The following is a 15,770-nucleotide window of genomic DNA, read 5'->3' as shown; positions in this document are numbered from 1 at the left end:
CCAGTAACATCCCTAGGCGGAGCAAAATACTTTGTCTCATTTATTGATGACTACTCCAAGAGATGTTGGGTGTACCATATTAAGAAGAAGTCAGACGTGTTTTCAACTTTCAAAAACTTCAAAGCGCGGGTGGAACTTGATTCTGGAAATAAGATCAAGTGTTTCAGAACATATAATGGAGGAGAATACACAAGCGAATAATTTGATGACTTTTGCAGGAAAGAAGGCATCAAAAGACAGTTCACAGTGGCGAACACTCCTCAACAAAATGGAGTGGCAGAGCGGATGAACAGAACATTGTTAGAAAGAACAAGAGTAATGTTGAGGGATGCAGGCCTAGAAAAATCATTCTGGGCAGAAGCAGTCAATACCACCTGTTATTTGGTGAATCGAGCTCCATCAACTGCAATAGAGCTGAAGACACTAATGGAGATGTGGACTAGAAAACAAGCTGATTATTCAAACCTCCATGTATTTGGAAGTATAGTGTACATGATGTACAACTCCCAAGAAATTTCAAAGATGGATCCAAAATCCAGGAAATGCAAATTCTTGGGGTATGCTGATGGAGTAAAGGGGTATAGCTTGTGGGATCCCACTACCCACAAAGTGATCATCAGCAGGGATGTTATCTTTGTAGAAGATAAGCTACAAAGAAAGGAAGACGATAATAGCACTGAAAAGTCAGAGACTACACAGATACATGTGGAAAAAGAGTTTGAACAAGGAGATTCTTCTGAAGCAGAACCAGCACATGATGAATAAGAACCAGAGAGTTCTGAAGCTCCAAGAACTCGTCAATCATATCGTGTGAGAAGACGTCCCAATTGGCACTCAGATTATGTTATAGAAGGTAATATTGCATACTGCCTTTTAACAGAAGACGGTGAGCCATCAACATACCAGGAGGCAATAAACAGCTCATATGCTTCATTGTGGATGATGGCGATGCAAGAAGAAATCGAATCCCTTTATAAAAATAATACATGGGACCTTGTGCCACTACCACAAGGAAGGAAGCCAATTGGTAACAAATGAGTCTTCAAAATCAAGCGAAATGGTGACGATCAAGTTGAGAGGTATCGTGCAAGACTGGTGGTCAAGGGATATGCTCAAATAGAAGATATTGATTTCAATAAATCTTTTCTCCTGTGGTTCGACTAACAACAGTTCGAGTAGTTTTGGCAATGTGTGCTATATTGAACTTACATCTAAAGCAGCTAGATGTTAAAACAACTTTTCTTCATGGAAATCTTGAAGAAGAGATTTACATGCTCCAGCCTGAAGGTTTTGAAGGAAAAAAAAAGAAGAACTTGGTTTGCAGGTTGAACAAATCTCTGTATGGTCTAAAGTAGGCGTCGAGGTGTTGGTATAAGAGATTTGATTCATTCATTATGTGCCTTGGATACAATAGACTTAATGCAGACCCTTGTGCTTATTTCAAGAGGTCTGGTGATAACGATTTTGTTATATTGTTGTTCTATCTGGATGACATGTTGGTTGCAGGACCCAACAAAGATCATATTGAAGAATTGAATGCACAACTGGCTAGGGAATTTGAAATGAAGGACTTGGGATCAGCAAACAAGATTCTAGGGATGCAAATTCACCGAGACAGAAGTAATAGGAAGATTTGGCTTTCACAAAAGAATTACTTGAAGAAGATCTTGTCACGATTCAGCATGTAAGATTGTAAGCCAATTTCTACCCCTCTTCCTATTAACTTCAAATTATCCTCCAGTATGAGTCCTAGCAGTGAAAAAGAGACGATAGAGATGTCTTGAGTACCGTATGCATCAACAGTGGGAAGTTTAATATTCGTTATGATATGCACAAGACCAGACATTGCACAAGCAGTGGGAGTGGTTAGTAGGTACATGGCGAATCCAGGCAAAGAGCATTGGAATACAATGAAGAGGATCCTGAGATATATCAAAGGGACCTCAAATGTTGCATTATGTTACGGAGGATCAAACTTACTAATCAATGGGTATGTAGATTCTGACTATGTAGGGGATTTGGATAAAAGCAAATCTACTACAGGATATGTGTTTAAAGTTATTGGTGGAGCTGTAAGCTAGGTTTCAAAATTGCAGTCAGTTGTGGCTACATCCACAACAGAGGCAGAATATGTAGCATCAACACAAGCCAGTAAAGAAGCAATTTGGTTGAAGATGCTATTGAAGGAGCTTGGGAACAATCAAGAGTATGTCTCTTTGTTTTGTGACAGTCAAAGCACCTTGCATCTAGCAAGAAATCCAGCATTTCATTCAAGGACAAAACACATACGAGTTCAATACCATTTCATTCGTGAAAAGGTGGAAGAATGAACGGTAGATATGCAGAAAATCCATACCAAAGACAACATAACAGATTTCATGACAAAGGTGATCAACGCTGATAAATTTACTTGGTGTCGATCCTCTTGTGGCCTGTCAGAGACGTAAACAACATGAAGGTACTAGGTAGAAAGAATGGTATGAAGATATGATTGTTCTAATCAAATCTTCAAGTGGAAGATTATTGAAAATTCAATGCACCTTTCAGTGCAAGTTGAAATTGGAGAAAAAAAATAAATTAAATCCACCGAAATATGGTAAGTCAAAAAAGGGGTTGTAATTGTTGAAAATGAGAAAGGAAAAATTACAAAGTTTAGTCACTAAAGTTTAGGGTATTTACAAATTAGTCCTTAAAACTTCAACTATAAATACCCTAGCTCATTTAGCTTCAAAACCATCCCAAAGCATTATAGCTTTCTTCCAATACTAGAGAGAATTTAGAGAGTTTCTTGAGAGTTGTTTTCTCCTTTTTATCAAGAGAGAATTATCATTGTTTTCTCCTTGTTAGATCGAGAGAGGTTGTAATTCCTATTTTCTCATAGTGAATTTCTTCTACCGTTGCCAGTGGTTTTTACCCTATATTATTTAGGGGTTTTCCACGTAAATTTTGTGTCCTCTTTATCTCTATTTTTTATTTTCTCAAATTATCAGTTGCGATTTTGCTCTATCCGATAGCCATCTTCCGCAACAGGAATATCATTTAAAATGTTGGTAATGCTTAAAGGGTGTAATAATATGTAATTCCATACTAAAAAAAATATCTTTGGAAGGGTATTAAAATGTTATCGTTTTTCTTTTATGTTGAATGCGACAATATAATTCCTTTGTTAGTGCATATTGTCTTCAACTCCACTCGATTCGATTTATAATTATGATTGTGATTCAATTTAATTCATTCAATTATAATTAGCTGATTACGACTACTTAATTAACAAAACTTTTTGAAAATGCCTATAAATAGCATTATATTTTAGCTTTCAAAAATCATCCAAGCAATACACTTTGTTTAAAAAAAATTGTTTATTCTCTTAAGACTTTGAAAGCTTTTCATTACCTTCTTCTCTAGTGCTAAGTGAAAAACAATATTACCGTTTGTCCGCTCCAATTTTTAGGTATACGAATTCTAAGAGAGATTTATTAATTTTAGGAGACGAACGTCTATTACAATGATTACACACATTTAGATAAATTTGTTTCTAAGTTAGCAGTTCTAGCAAGATATAATTATTGATTTTTTCACTTATTTAATTATGTTATTATCATTTCAGTGCTAACAAATTTATTTTTCTGTATTTATGCAATATAAGATAGAAACAAAGAGACTTGATATTCAAACCAACACATGTTTATATATAGCAAACTTAAACTTTAATTGTTTGTGGTTTTGTGAGGCCTTCTATTGTATTATATGTGAGAGAGTTTTAAGATGTGTTTGGTTCTATGAGCTATTTTTATTTTTATAAAAAATAAAAAAAGTTGAATAAAACCAGTTTGGTTGTAAAATTAAAAAAAGATTATTAGAAAATGAAAAAAAAATAACTAGAAATTTGAAAACATAAAAAAACACATTTTCAGTATTTTCACTAAAATATTTTTGAAAATTCTAAAAATATAAAAACACAAGATTTAAGTTTTTTCTAGGCTTAATACCCAAATTTTCCTCGAATACATGCCTAAAGTATTTTTTGGCACATCTAAGTGCCTAACGTTACAAACATTACCACTTTAGGTGCCCAGACCGTCAACGACGTTAATTTCTTTCATTAAGTGACATGTGTCACAATCTAATAATTTTAAAAATTTTATATAAAACTAAAAAAAATAAAATTATATATTTTTAAAATAAAAACACATAAATTTTGAAATAACCCTAAAACTTTGAAAACCTTCATTTCAACTCCCAAACCAACGCTGACCGCCGTCCTTCGCTGTGGACGAAGCTCCACCCGACCTCACCTCCCCTTAGCGACCAAAACCCATATGAAATCGTTACGTATTGACGGTCGATCGACGACAAATCGACATTTTATACCCTGAGAACTCTAGGATGAAAATTGTGATCCCACACGATTCTGATCGCTAATCGGCGACAACTACATCAGCGTATAACTAGGATGATGGCAGGGACTACGTCGGTGATAGTGATCGTTGCTAGAAAGGGCGACGACAACGGGTTAGTCTTGGGATTTTAGAATTTTAGGGATTTCGAGGCTTTTTTATAATTTAAAAGAAATTATGTTTTTTTTATAAATATAATAATAATTTTAATACTCTTTAAGAAAAAATAAATTTTAAAATTATCATATTGTGACACGTGTCACTTAAAAGTGAAAACTAACGACCGTTGCGTCTTTGGACACCTAAAGTGGTCATGTTTGTAACGTTAGACACTTAGATGGGCCAAAAAATACTGTAGGCACCTATTCGGGGAAAAAATGTATAGTTTGGGCACTTGTTTTGGTATTAAACCTTTTTTTAATTATCGGTATCTAATTTATTGATCAACTAATAAAGATCGGGTACTGCAAAGGCGAGAGCAACCCTCACAACACAGTTTGCTTCATTTACAAATCTCAGGAATCGAACACCCAACCTTGCTTAAGGGATCTAGTGCCTCAACCCAGTAAAACAACTGGTTGTTTGTGAGATTTAAGTTTTTAAATTAACTTACACGAGTGAAAATCTTCTAACAATAATTTTTTATTTAATTGTATCCGAGTCCCTGAAACTTTAAAAAAATCAATGTGACCCACGAACCTTTTAATATTCAATATAGTCCTTAATCTGATGAAGAAAAAAAAACAATATGACTCATTTAACCAATAGATTCGAACATTGGCAGTTACGACGTTGACATGATGATCTACATCAACATTGTGGACTGCCACAAAAGTGTCGTAATTATCAATATTTACTTTTATTGGTTAAAGAGTCAAATTAGTATTTTTCTTGAGTTTAAGAGTCATCTGAGTGAGAAAAAAAATCAGGGACCATACTATTTGTAATAGTTTGAAGGCCTTGCATACATTAAACATATTTTTATTTAGAGAAAATAACCTCAGTGACCAAAAATGCCTTATAATATACGATTTTAACAAACTTTTTTTGGATTTGCCAAAATGACCAACTAAATCGCAATGCGATCGATAATTCGCAACGCGATTCTGACTATCGCATTGCGATTTCCCAAATTCGCGTTGCGATTTTCCTAAATCGCAATGCGAATACGTAAATCGCAATGCGATTACATAAATCGCAATGCGATTACGTATTCGCATTGCGATTTAGGTAATCGCATTGCGATTTACGTATTCGCATTGCGATTTACGTATTCGCATTGCGATTTACGTAATCGCAACGAGATTCTGACTATCGCAATACTGAATTTCAAATTCGCAACTCGATTTCTGAATTCGCACCAGGTTTTAATTTCGCAACACAAATGTTTTGGGTATATAACTACGCTGCAGCAACAACTCATAACCTAAATCCCTAAATCGCAACTCATTCCATCTCCATCTATCACTCTCTCTGGCGACATCCGTTCCTATATCCAACGACATCCTTCCCCATCCGGCAACAGGTTTTAGTTTCGCAGCTCGTTTGTTTAGTAAATTAATTTACAATAATGAAATCATCTAATGTTGATCATGTTTGGATAGATTTGTATTTTGGAGGGTCATGGGAGAATGTTCATGGTGTTTTACAATATATGCCTTTACCCATGAATCTTCAACTAAAACTGTCATTAAAAAAGTTAACTTATGAAACTCTAATGTTACGTGTTGCAAATAAATTGAATTAGAGCCCCTAAGTGGATTTAGGCTATCTTATCAGAGAAATGGTAAAGTTTATTTGTTAACCGACAATGAAGATGTTGAACGATTCATTGCTTACATTAGTGTTTCAAGTGATGATGTTACATTATATGTTGCTGAACCTAGAAGTAGTGAAGTTGGGTCAGTAGCGGGTAGTAATCAACTAAGTTTTTCAACCCCAGTTTATGGTGCTCAAAATTTAATGGTTCCACCACAATTTCCTCACCACGTTGTATACTGTCGGGTAGATCGCTAGTCGTGGTCTAAAGCCACAAATGGGTCAAATTAACATCTCCACCCGCATGTTGTACTCTCAGCCATGGCCCGAAGCAGGTTTTCTCAAACAATTTTCTTTGTGCAAGTGAAAGCTTCGAAGCAATTGTAGTGGCTAGGCTAACTTTATTCCTTAATGTCAATGAAACCGAAAAAAAATTCTACAAAAACAATAAACATACCAAGTTAGATATACCAAAAACTACACTGTGAAGATATACCAAAAATAATAAACATAAATAGTAGTTTATTTTTGAAACTAAAATTTGCAACACTGTTTTGTCTTTTGGTTGAAATGAAAATCGCAACGAGAGAATGAAAATCGCAATGCGGAAATGACTATCGCAACGCGAAATTAAAATCACAACGAGAGAATCGCAACGCGAAATTAAAATCACAACGAGATAGAAATGAAAATCGCAATGCGATTTTGGTTTCGCGTTGCGATTCTCTCGTTGCGATAGTCATTTTCGTGTTGCGATTTTTATTTTCATGTTGCGATTTTAAGTTTAGAAACTATTCTTCTTCTGCATTACTTCAACCAAAAGACAAAACAAAGACAAATATTAACTTCACAGGGTTAAAGACTAAACAGTTTAGTTGTATTGGCAGCAATCGAATGAATTTAATAAGAAATCTAAGTGAAATGGTTAATCTATTATTGAAATTACCAGTAAACTTATCATCAATTTCAATATGAAAAACCTAAAATAATGCAAAAATTTCTAAATAAAAATAATTAAAAAAACTAACATTCGGATGTTGATTTTCCATTTCTGAATGATTGTGAGGGATTTCTGACCGTGAATGGTTGTGAGGGATTTCGCCGGAGATGGGGACGGATTTCGCCGTAGAGAGTGAGAGATGGAGATGGGACTGAGTTGTGATTTTAGGTTTTAGGTTATGAGTTGCGATTACGGGATATACTGTGGACGGTTCAGTTTCCGATATATTAATATATTCGTGTTTGGAATTTGAAAAAAAAATACGAGTTAATACGAATGGCGCTATGTAAATCGCATTGCGATAGTCAGATTCGCATTGAGATTTACGTATTCGCATTGCGATTTTCCTAATTCGCATTGCGATTTACGTAATCGCATTGCTATTTTCCAAATTCGCGTTGCGATTTACGTATTCGCATTGCGAATTAGAAAAATCGCAACGCGAATTTGGGAAATCGCAATGCGATAGTCAGAATCGCGTTGCGAATCTGGAAACTGATTTGCGATACCGGAGATCGCGTTGCGAATTATCGATCGTATTACGATTTAGTTGGTCATTTTGGTAAATCCAAAAAAAGTTGGTTAAAATCGTATATTATAAGTCATTTTTGGTCACTGAGGTTATTTTATCTTTTATTTAAATGATAATTTTGTTTGTGCTGTTGCTTGCTCCCCTTCCCTACTGGTTTGAATGTCATGTTCAGTAAAGAGTTTCGCATATATTCCCTGTGAAATGCTACATCTCTGTCAGATATATTACCTATGTCAGTTTTTCCACTGTAGCATTAGCACAAACATTCTACAAATTTAGTGGGATGTCGAGAACAATTGCGCATGTGAGGAGGTACTTTAGAACAAACCAAAATGATGACCTGAGGATTATTTAGTGGAATTTCAAGAACCGCTATATTCCAGGCCTTATGCCTCCAATCAAATATCAATAAATCAGAACAACGCGTATTATATAGTTTATACCTTTAATCAAATCTTCACAGGTAGATTGTATTTCTAAATTTTAAAGAAGAATTCACCAACGCATCAGAGTGGCGCAGCGGAAACGTGGTGGGCCCATAACCCACATATCCCAAGATTGAAATTTGACTCTGATACTGTTATTGTTTTGTTTTTCATCCCACGATGAGGGCTTTATAGGCCAACGGTTATATGAGTCTTGGATTTTCAAATTTCATGGGCGTTTCCTTATATGATTTTGGGCCGACAGCTTCGTTTTGGATTTACTCAAATGATCAATATCGTTTAAAGCCTAGCAGAAACAGTAAATGTAAACAGAGGCAGGAAAAACAAAATCCATTTCCCTCGATCCAGCCGAAACCACCGCCACCAGAAGGAAAACCGAAGCAACACTCAGATCATGTTCCGGCAAGCGTCACGCCTCTTGGCTCGAACCACCACATCGAGGGGGAGTCGAGCTTTTTCCTCCGATGTACCGGCCACTCCCACTCAAGATTCCAACTTCATCGACTCATGGACCAAAGTGGTTCCCAACCTAGACCCTCCCAAGACTCCCTCGTCCTTCATGACCCCTCGCCCAGCTACCCCTACTTCTATCCCCTCTAAACTCGCCGTTAACTTCGTCCTTCCTTACGCATCTGAGCTCTCCGGAAAAGAGGTTTATTTCCTCCTTTTTTAAATAGAAAATGCTTTTTCCCCAATTCTTGCTTCGATCTTTAGCGTGTGATTTATGGGTGTAGGTTTGGCATCTGGATTTTGCTATGAATTGGATTTGGTGGGATTTTTTTTATTGATTTATGCTTTATTCTTTAAATTTGATTGGTCATTTTGACTTTTGAGGCTCTCTGTTCCTTGAATTAATAATGGTTATCAAAAAGGATTTAAGATTTGAATACAGTATCCGATTGTCTGTTTCAGCTTGGAACTTTGATTGTTTTTGCTGTTTTTTTTAAATCAATTTGTTGGTCACTTTTAAATTTTTTGAAGGGCGAGAAGTGATTACTTCTATGCATTCTGTATCTTCTTCAATTTGTTTTATCGGCTGTTTAATTTGATTATTTTAGTTTATTTTATGAAGTATATCTGATGGAAACAGTGAATCCATTATCTATCATGCATTCTTGACAGACCTAATAGTCTTATCAATTCTATGGGTGATAGAATTGCCCGTTATTTTGCTCGATGATTCTAATGTATCTTCTTTTGTGAGATATCACTGAATCATGGAATGTCTTTAGCATGGTGACCATTATCACTTCGATCATGTCTGGAAAATTACTAAATAAAAATTGGAGTCTTTTTACATTTTGGTCTGATAAATCGATTAATTTATCAAAATGTAGCCCGATCATCATCTATACTGGGGAATGTTTGTAAACCAAAGCATTTTTAAATCCTTTATGAATAGAATTTGGTGTTACAAAGCAATCTTATGCAGCTCCAATCTTCTTCTGTAATTTTGTAATTTGAGCCTTCTGATCCTTGAAAATGTTATTGCATTTTGTGTGCTTTCTCTTCCTTTTAACTTTGTTCATTGAAGATTGATAAATAAGCTATGGTCGGGAACCAAATAAACCATTCAGGCCTAGAATAATCTTCTCAACAATGATAAACCAGAATTAGGTTCTTGCATTTAATATAGAAATGTTTTGTATCTTTTGAGGTAAGGGAAAGGCTAGAAAGTGGGGTTTGAATAAAAATTTCATATTTCAGAGACATTATATTCTCAAGTTTCTGATTTTTAGTGCATCTAATATTTATCAGGTTGACATGGTAATAGTTCCAGCAACCACCGGACAGATGGGTGTATTGCCTGGACATGTCCCTACAATTGCTGAACTCAAACCTGGGATCTTGTCGGTGCATGAAGGAAATGATGTAACAAAGTATTTCCTCAGCAGCGGCTTTGCTCTTATCCATGCCAACTCTATTGCTGATATCATTGCCGTGGAAGCAGTGCCAGTCGACCGCCTTGATCCTGCCTTGGTCCAGAAGGGTCTGGCGGACTTTACCCAAAAGCTTAGTTCGGCTTCAACTGATCTGGAGAAAGCTGAAGCCCAAATAGGTGTCGACGTTCACAGTGCTATGAATTCTGCTATTACAGGTTAATTGTTTTCTTAATCAACTTTGTTTGATCCTTAGACTTCTTGTCAGATTGCTTCCTGTTTTGTATGTATTGATGATCATCAAATGACTGAGATCTCTGAAGATGCCTAATTTGTTGTTTTTCAGAGCTTGGAATAAAATTTTCTGAAACAAGAACCTTGTAATATCTCTTGGTGTTTATCCATTTGAGGTTGGTTTGGCTTTGATTATTTAACTTAAAAATGGAGTGCTCCATTATAGTGTTTACATAAACTAAAACATTAAAAGATGCTAACAGAAAGAAATCAAAGTAAAATTTACAATTAGTTCAGAAAGAGTAGGAATCATCTGCAGGCAAAGAACAGGTTAGAGAGTATGCAAAATTCACTCTATGGAGGAAGAAAGTGATAAAAGGCCTGATTTTGGTTTTATTTCCTTGGCCTCTTTCCTTGTACACCAATCCCATAAATCTCCATCATTGTGGGGTTTTTAGTTTCACATTGGCTCTAAATTAGATAAATTAAAGTAACACGAATTAACCGACCTCAATGGTTAAAGAGAAATTGTTATTCTTAGAGGCCTCAGGTTTGATCACGACGTTTGTAGGGGTATTTGAGCGTTTATTGCCAAATGAATGAGATTGTTATCCTTTGAGGTCTCGGGCTCGATCACAATGCTTATAGGGGTGTTTGAACATTCATCAAATAGATACAATCTAGTAATCATCTTATATTAATAAAATAAATAAATAAAAGTAGAAAGAAATCCAAAACAACCAATTCTGATTGTTCCCGATACAACCACAAGATTAAAGGAAACACAAAAAATTGAGAGAACTTCCTCAAGTTTTCTCATGATATAAATAATGAATACGTATGATCAATCTTTAAATATTTTAAAGATTTATGTATTATTTAAGTTTTGAACTTTATATCTTATTTTTATAAATTTAAGTTTTTATATTTTTTAATCTAAAAATCTTGATCCTTTCATGATTTATATATACTTAATTGTTAATTACTAGTATGATAATTATAAAAAAACGGATAGGATGATTTTTTAATCTCACGCATATTTTTTTTTATCAATTTAATCTTTATAAATAAATAAAAATATTATCATTAATTGAACAAAACAATTTTAAAATTTAATAGTATCTGAAATAGTTTTTCTTTAAATTTAACATATTAACTGATTTACCGTTGATTGATGCTGTTAGTGAGTCAATTAACCTATTAAATTATTAATCAATTTAATAGTTTCTTAATAATTGACTAATTTGTTAATTATTTATAAATTTATTAATGATTTCATAAATAATCTATTAACTAATAATAATTTTAAAATAAAATAAAGACCAAAATTGATAGAATTTCAAAATATTGAAGATTTATTAAAATATTTCGAATTATGTCTAATAGAATGTGTACATTTTAAAGATTAAAACGGTTATTATATCGTATAATATTATTTTTTTATTAAGTCAACGGTTAAGCACAATAAGAGTGTAAATTTCAGTTTACACCGTCTGTGTATCAAAAAGTATTCTGAATACAATAAACTTGTTATGAAAAACAGTATATCACAATGTTATTAGTTAATACTTGTGATTATAATTTATGAAAAATATTATTTTTTTACTTACTTAAAGTTTATTATAATTTTATTTATGTAAAGATAATAATAAAAAATTTATTTAATCAGATCATTTATTTTCCTTTCCTTTATGAGAGATCTTAAAGTTTATTTATTTTATATTTTTAACCATCTAAAAGAATATAAATGTATTATTTCTCTTTTTAAACATTCATTGGTCTTCCCGATCCAGCTGGGCGCAGGTGGTGTCAGGGGATTAGGATGACGAAGATCGTCGTCCTCCGTCTCAGTGGAGAAAACAGGTTTTCCGTTTTATAAATAGATATTCAGTCTTTTTGGATCTGAAGTTGTTATTCACTGTTTTATTCTTAAAGCCGGGAATTTTATTGATTTCGTAGGAACCGAGTCAACAGGATGACGAGGCCTGGGAGGTTTCGGGTTCAAGACCTTCCAGGAGACACCAAAAGGTAAATTTAAAATTTCTCATGGGTACGATTTTTAAAGCCGCTTATATTCATTAACTCTTTGTTTTTGTTGATGAATATTTGAGTTTTTTTTTATTGTTATCCTAAATCTAAATCTGTGCTTGTAATCAAATATCTATAAACCTCGAATGCAGACTGAGTATGAGGAATATGCAAAGGATGAGCGTGATGAGCGACATGCTTATAACCGAAATGAGTGGAACCGGAAGGTTGCCTCTTGCTTTTAATTTACTGTTGTATTTTATCTTTGTTTCAATTAAATTGTTTTTGTGTATGCTCTGGTTGACCCGATTAAATTTTGCGTAACGGATCAAGAAGAGGAGAATAATGATGGCTGGGAAAGTGTTGGCAGAAAGCCTCGAAGACGACCACAGAAGGTGCATTCACTACTCTTTCTCTATCTTTTGACATGTCAAATTGTCGTGTTATGAGTTTGTCCGCTACACAGGCATGATGCTGAGAATTATTAGGACCACTTTGTTATTATTTTATGGTTTTAGGACCAGTTTGTTATTAGTAGTCAATTATTAGTTTATTTGAACCAGTTTGTTACTATTTTATTGTGAGAATTATTAGGAACGAGTTTATTACTATCGGTAGATTCTATTTATTAGTATTTCATAGTCTTTGAAGCTTTTACTTTGTAGGTTTGCTTGCTTAGTAAGTCTTTTATTCTAACAATGTATGTACCTCTATTTAAAGAGCCTAATTTGCATCAACAAAAATAAAATTCAGAGTTTATTAAAAGTTTACGAGGTCTAAGATTCTCTCCAAACGAGTTCAAGGTCTGGAATTCCCTTCGACGAATTCTGTTTGATAATCATAGGTCATAATCCTTGGTAGCAATGTGAACTTGATCCTTTGTAACTGGAAGTTCATGGATTCGACTAGTGGAAAAGGCCAGGGGAAATGCTGCGTAAGATAAATGACTCTCCCCAAATCCTCACAAAGTGAGGAGCCCTGTGCACTGGGAATTCCCTCTTATCAACTATGGGATTCATTGATGGATCCTTTTTTTTTAGCCAGAGGGTTCTGTGATCATTCGCTTTTTTTATTTCGTTCTTTTTGAATCATTGTGTCTAATACCTAATGAATGAAACATTTGCAGATCATTATGATTAGTGGCAAGGGTATAAAAAGCTTCCTAGAGAGCAAGAATATGGTGATGAGGTTGGAACAGGTACTAGCATTGAACCCTCAGAAGAGGAACTTGCTGACTTGTCACAAGCTTGCAACAGGCTGTGGCAACTTGATTTTAACCGTCTGGAACCTGGAAAGGATTATCAGATTGACTGCGGTGAAGGGAAGAGGGTTCGCCAGAAGGAAGATATGGCAGAAGAAAGCCTATTTTATTCTCTGAGTGAAGACATATTTAGAAAACCTACATTCTCTCGTTTCTGTGCTCTCTTAGATAATTATAACCCAAATGCTGGGTGCAAAGAAGTTGTTACAACTGAGGAGAAACAAGAGCAGTCTGCTTTTATAGAAGAAATCAGTAGAACTGCACCTATTAAATATCTTCACAGGTGCCTTTCTTTGAAGGACATTGTGTCTGAAAACTATGAAGATTTCAAAAGAATGTTGACAAAACTATGGTTTGATCTTTATGGTCGAGGCAGAACATTTGGTTCCTTTTCTGCTTTTGAACATGTTTTTGTTAGGGAAATCAAGCAATGTGGTGAGGAGAAGTTACTGGCTTCCACAATTGGCTTCAGGTGTGTTAGTGTATTTTTTCCTTGTTTCTCAGTTAAAATAGGTTACTGCTAGCATTAGTTCACGGCCTTGCCTCTTTTATATCATCTACTTGTGTTGGAGGCAATACTGAAAAATAATACTTCTTTTAGAAAAATATTTGTGTAAATCCGTTCGAGCAAAAAGAAAAGGTTCATTAAAAATTTCAAGTGTTTGTTGCAATATATTGGTGATAATTATACCCTCATTATATTTGGAAGTATTTAAATATCAATTACTACCTACTAGTATTTTAATTCATTGTCAACCATTGTCTCAAGCATACCTTAATACATTTTTTCTTTTTCAAGAAGTTGGTCTTGAGGTGCCATGTAGATAGGCTTGCTTTTCAATTAAAAACAGCATTTCCTTCTCTATTGATGTTTATTCCTAATCCTATATTTCGTTTTCCAGTTTTACCTAGAAGAAGGAAAAGAGTTGATTATCAAGGTTATGTATTACCCCGAAGACGAGGGGAAACTGTAAGTCTCTTCATCTTCAATCTTTGCTCCAGTGCGATGCTCAGATTACAAAGAACTAGGGAAAGAAGTTCAAATTAGACTTTTTTTACTCCTGTTTCCTGTCTTTTAAGTTTTTTCTATGCATGCATGAAAAGAAGAGTCACTTTGATCAACTTTATAAAGAAATTGAAGCTGTTACCTGTGTCCTTTTGTAGCCAGACTCCGAAACACAGTTGCTTACAATTCAGTTCGTATGGAATGGGGTTCGTAAAGCTGTGTCAAGTACATTGGTTGGGGTGAGCCCTGGATTTGAATTTGCTCTCTATACTCTGTGCTTCTTTGTGGGTGGAGAGGATAACTATGTGCAGCTGGGTCCATACTCTGTTAACTAGGGATGGGCATGGGTCGGGTTTTTGGTCCACCCGACCTGACCCGAGAAAATGAAATCCTCCACTCGAAACTCGACCCGACCAAAACAAGATTTCACCCGACCCGATATATAATTTAAAAATCCGACCGACCCGACCCGAAATAATAATAAAAATATTATTTTTATTCAATAAAAACAATGACTTAATTGAAAAAAATAATATATAGAGGAGTATTATTGTAATTCTTCCTAAATATATAAGATAAAATTATATATATTTTTCGGGTCGGGTATTTTTCACCCTAAACTCGACTCGACCCGAACTCAATTTTTTTAAAAAAAAATCCGACCCGATCGGGTTGGGTCGAAACCTGTCGGGTTCGGGTCCAATGCCCATCCCTACTGTTAACATCAAGTGCTACCGGTTTGGAGATAAAATTGGTTTTGTGTTTCCAATAGCAGAATGTTGATTTCCAGCTCTTTGTATTATTATTATTATTATTATTATTATTATTATTATTACACAGAAACGATAAAAAGACTGAAGACATATGTTTCATGTTCCTAACATAAGTTTATGACATCATAACAGATGTTTCTTGGACCATGTACTAGCAAATTTGGTAATAAGATTTGTGTAAAATTATGCATTCCCCTATCGCTTAATCTTATGATGTTCAGGAGTCAGATTTTGTTTATAGTTTTGAACTTACGAGCTTCCATGTTTTGAGCATAATCTTACGAGGAAAACAAGCTTATGAATCCCAGTGAAATCTACTCAGAAATATGGCAATGGGGATGATACGCAGATAAGTAGCATGAGAGTGACGTTTTATACATTGTAATGCCAGAAACACAGTTCATAATTCATGAAGTCAAAGAGATTTGCATTAGTCTTACTGATATACCAAGTGC

At 34.6% G+C, this 15,770-nt stretch overlaps 2 protein-coding genes across 2 annotated transcripts; both read left to right on the top strand.

The window, feature by feature from the left end:
* The first annotated feature begins 8,449 nt into the window (after nt 1-8,449).
* Nucleotides 8,450-10,413, top strand: LOC120120302 (ATP synthase subunit delta', mitochondrial-like). The gene is made up of 2 exons (XM_039139958.1): nt 8,450-8,785; nt 9,892-10,413. Exons 1-2 carry the CDS (start codon nt 8,528-8,530, stop codon nt 10,234-10,236), a joined length of 603 nt encoding a protein of 200 aa, XP_038995889.1. The 5' UTR covers nt 8,450-8,527; the 3' UTR covers nt 10,237-10,413.
* A 3,002-nt stretch (nt 10,414-13,415) lies between these two features.
* Nucleotides 13,416-14,892, top strand: LOC120120301 (poly(U)-specific endoribonuclease-B-like; the record flags this gene model as incomplete). Its single annotated transcript, XM_039139957.1, has 3 exons — nt 13,416-14,008; nt 14,439-14,506; nt 14,701-14,892. Coding segments are annotated over 2 exons (603 nt in total), but the record flags the coding sequence as incomplete, so codon positions are not given.
* Between the last annotated feature and the right edge of the window lie 878 nt (nt 14,893-15,770).

This window comes from Hibiscus syriacus, unplaced genomic scaffold (assembly GCF_006381635.1).
Source record: "Hibiscus syriacus cultivar Baekdansim isolate YM2019G1 unplaced genomic scaffold, ASM638163v2 tig00110338_pilon, whole genome shotgun sequence".
Lineage (NCBI taxonomy): Eukaryota > Viridiplantae > Streptophyta > Magnoliopsida > Malvales > Malvaceae > Hibiscus > Hibiscus syriacus.
Note: the sequence above shows the minus strand (reverse complement) of the source record. Positions and strands in the feature narration are given on the sequence as shown.

What these genes read in the sequence shown, in the direction of transcription:
- LOC120120302 (XM_039139958.1), top strand. Translation starts at nt 8,528, where the DNA reads ATGTTCCGGCAAGCGTCACGCCTCTTGGCTCGAACCACCACATCGAGG. An exon ending in CTGAGCTCTCCGGAAAAGAG is followed by an intron (nt 8,786 to 9,891) that starts GTTTATTTCCTC and finishes AATATTTATCAG; the next exon opens with GTTGACATGGTAATAGTTCC.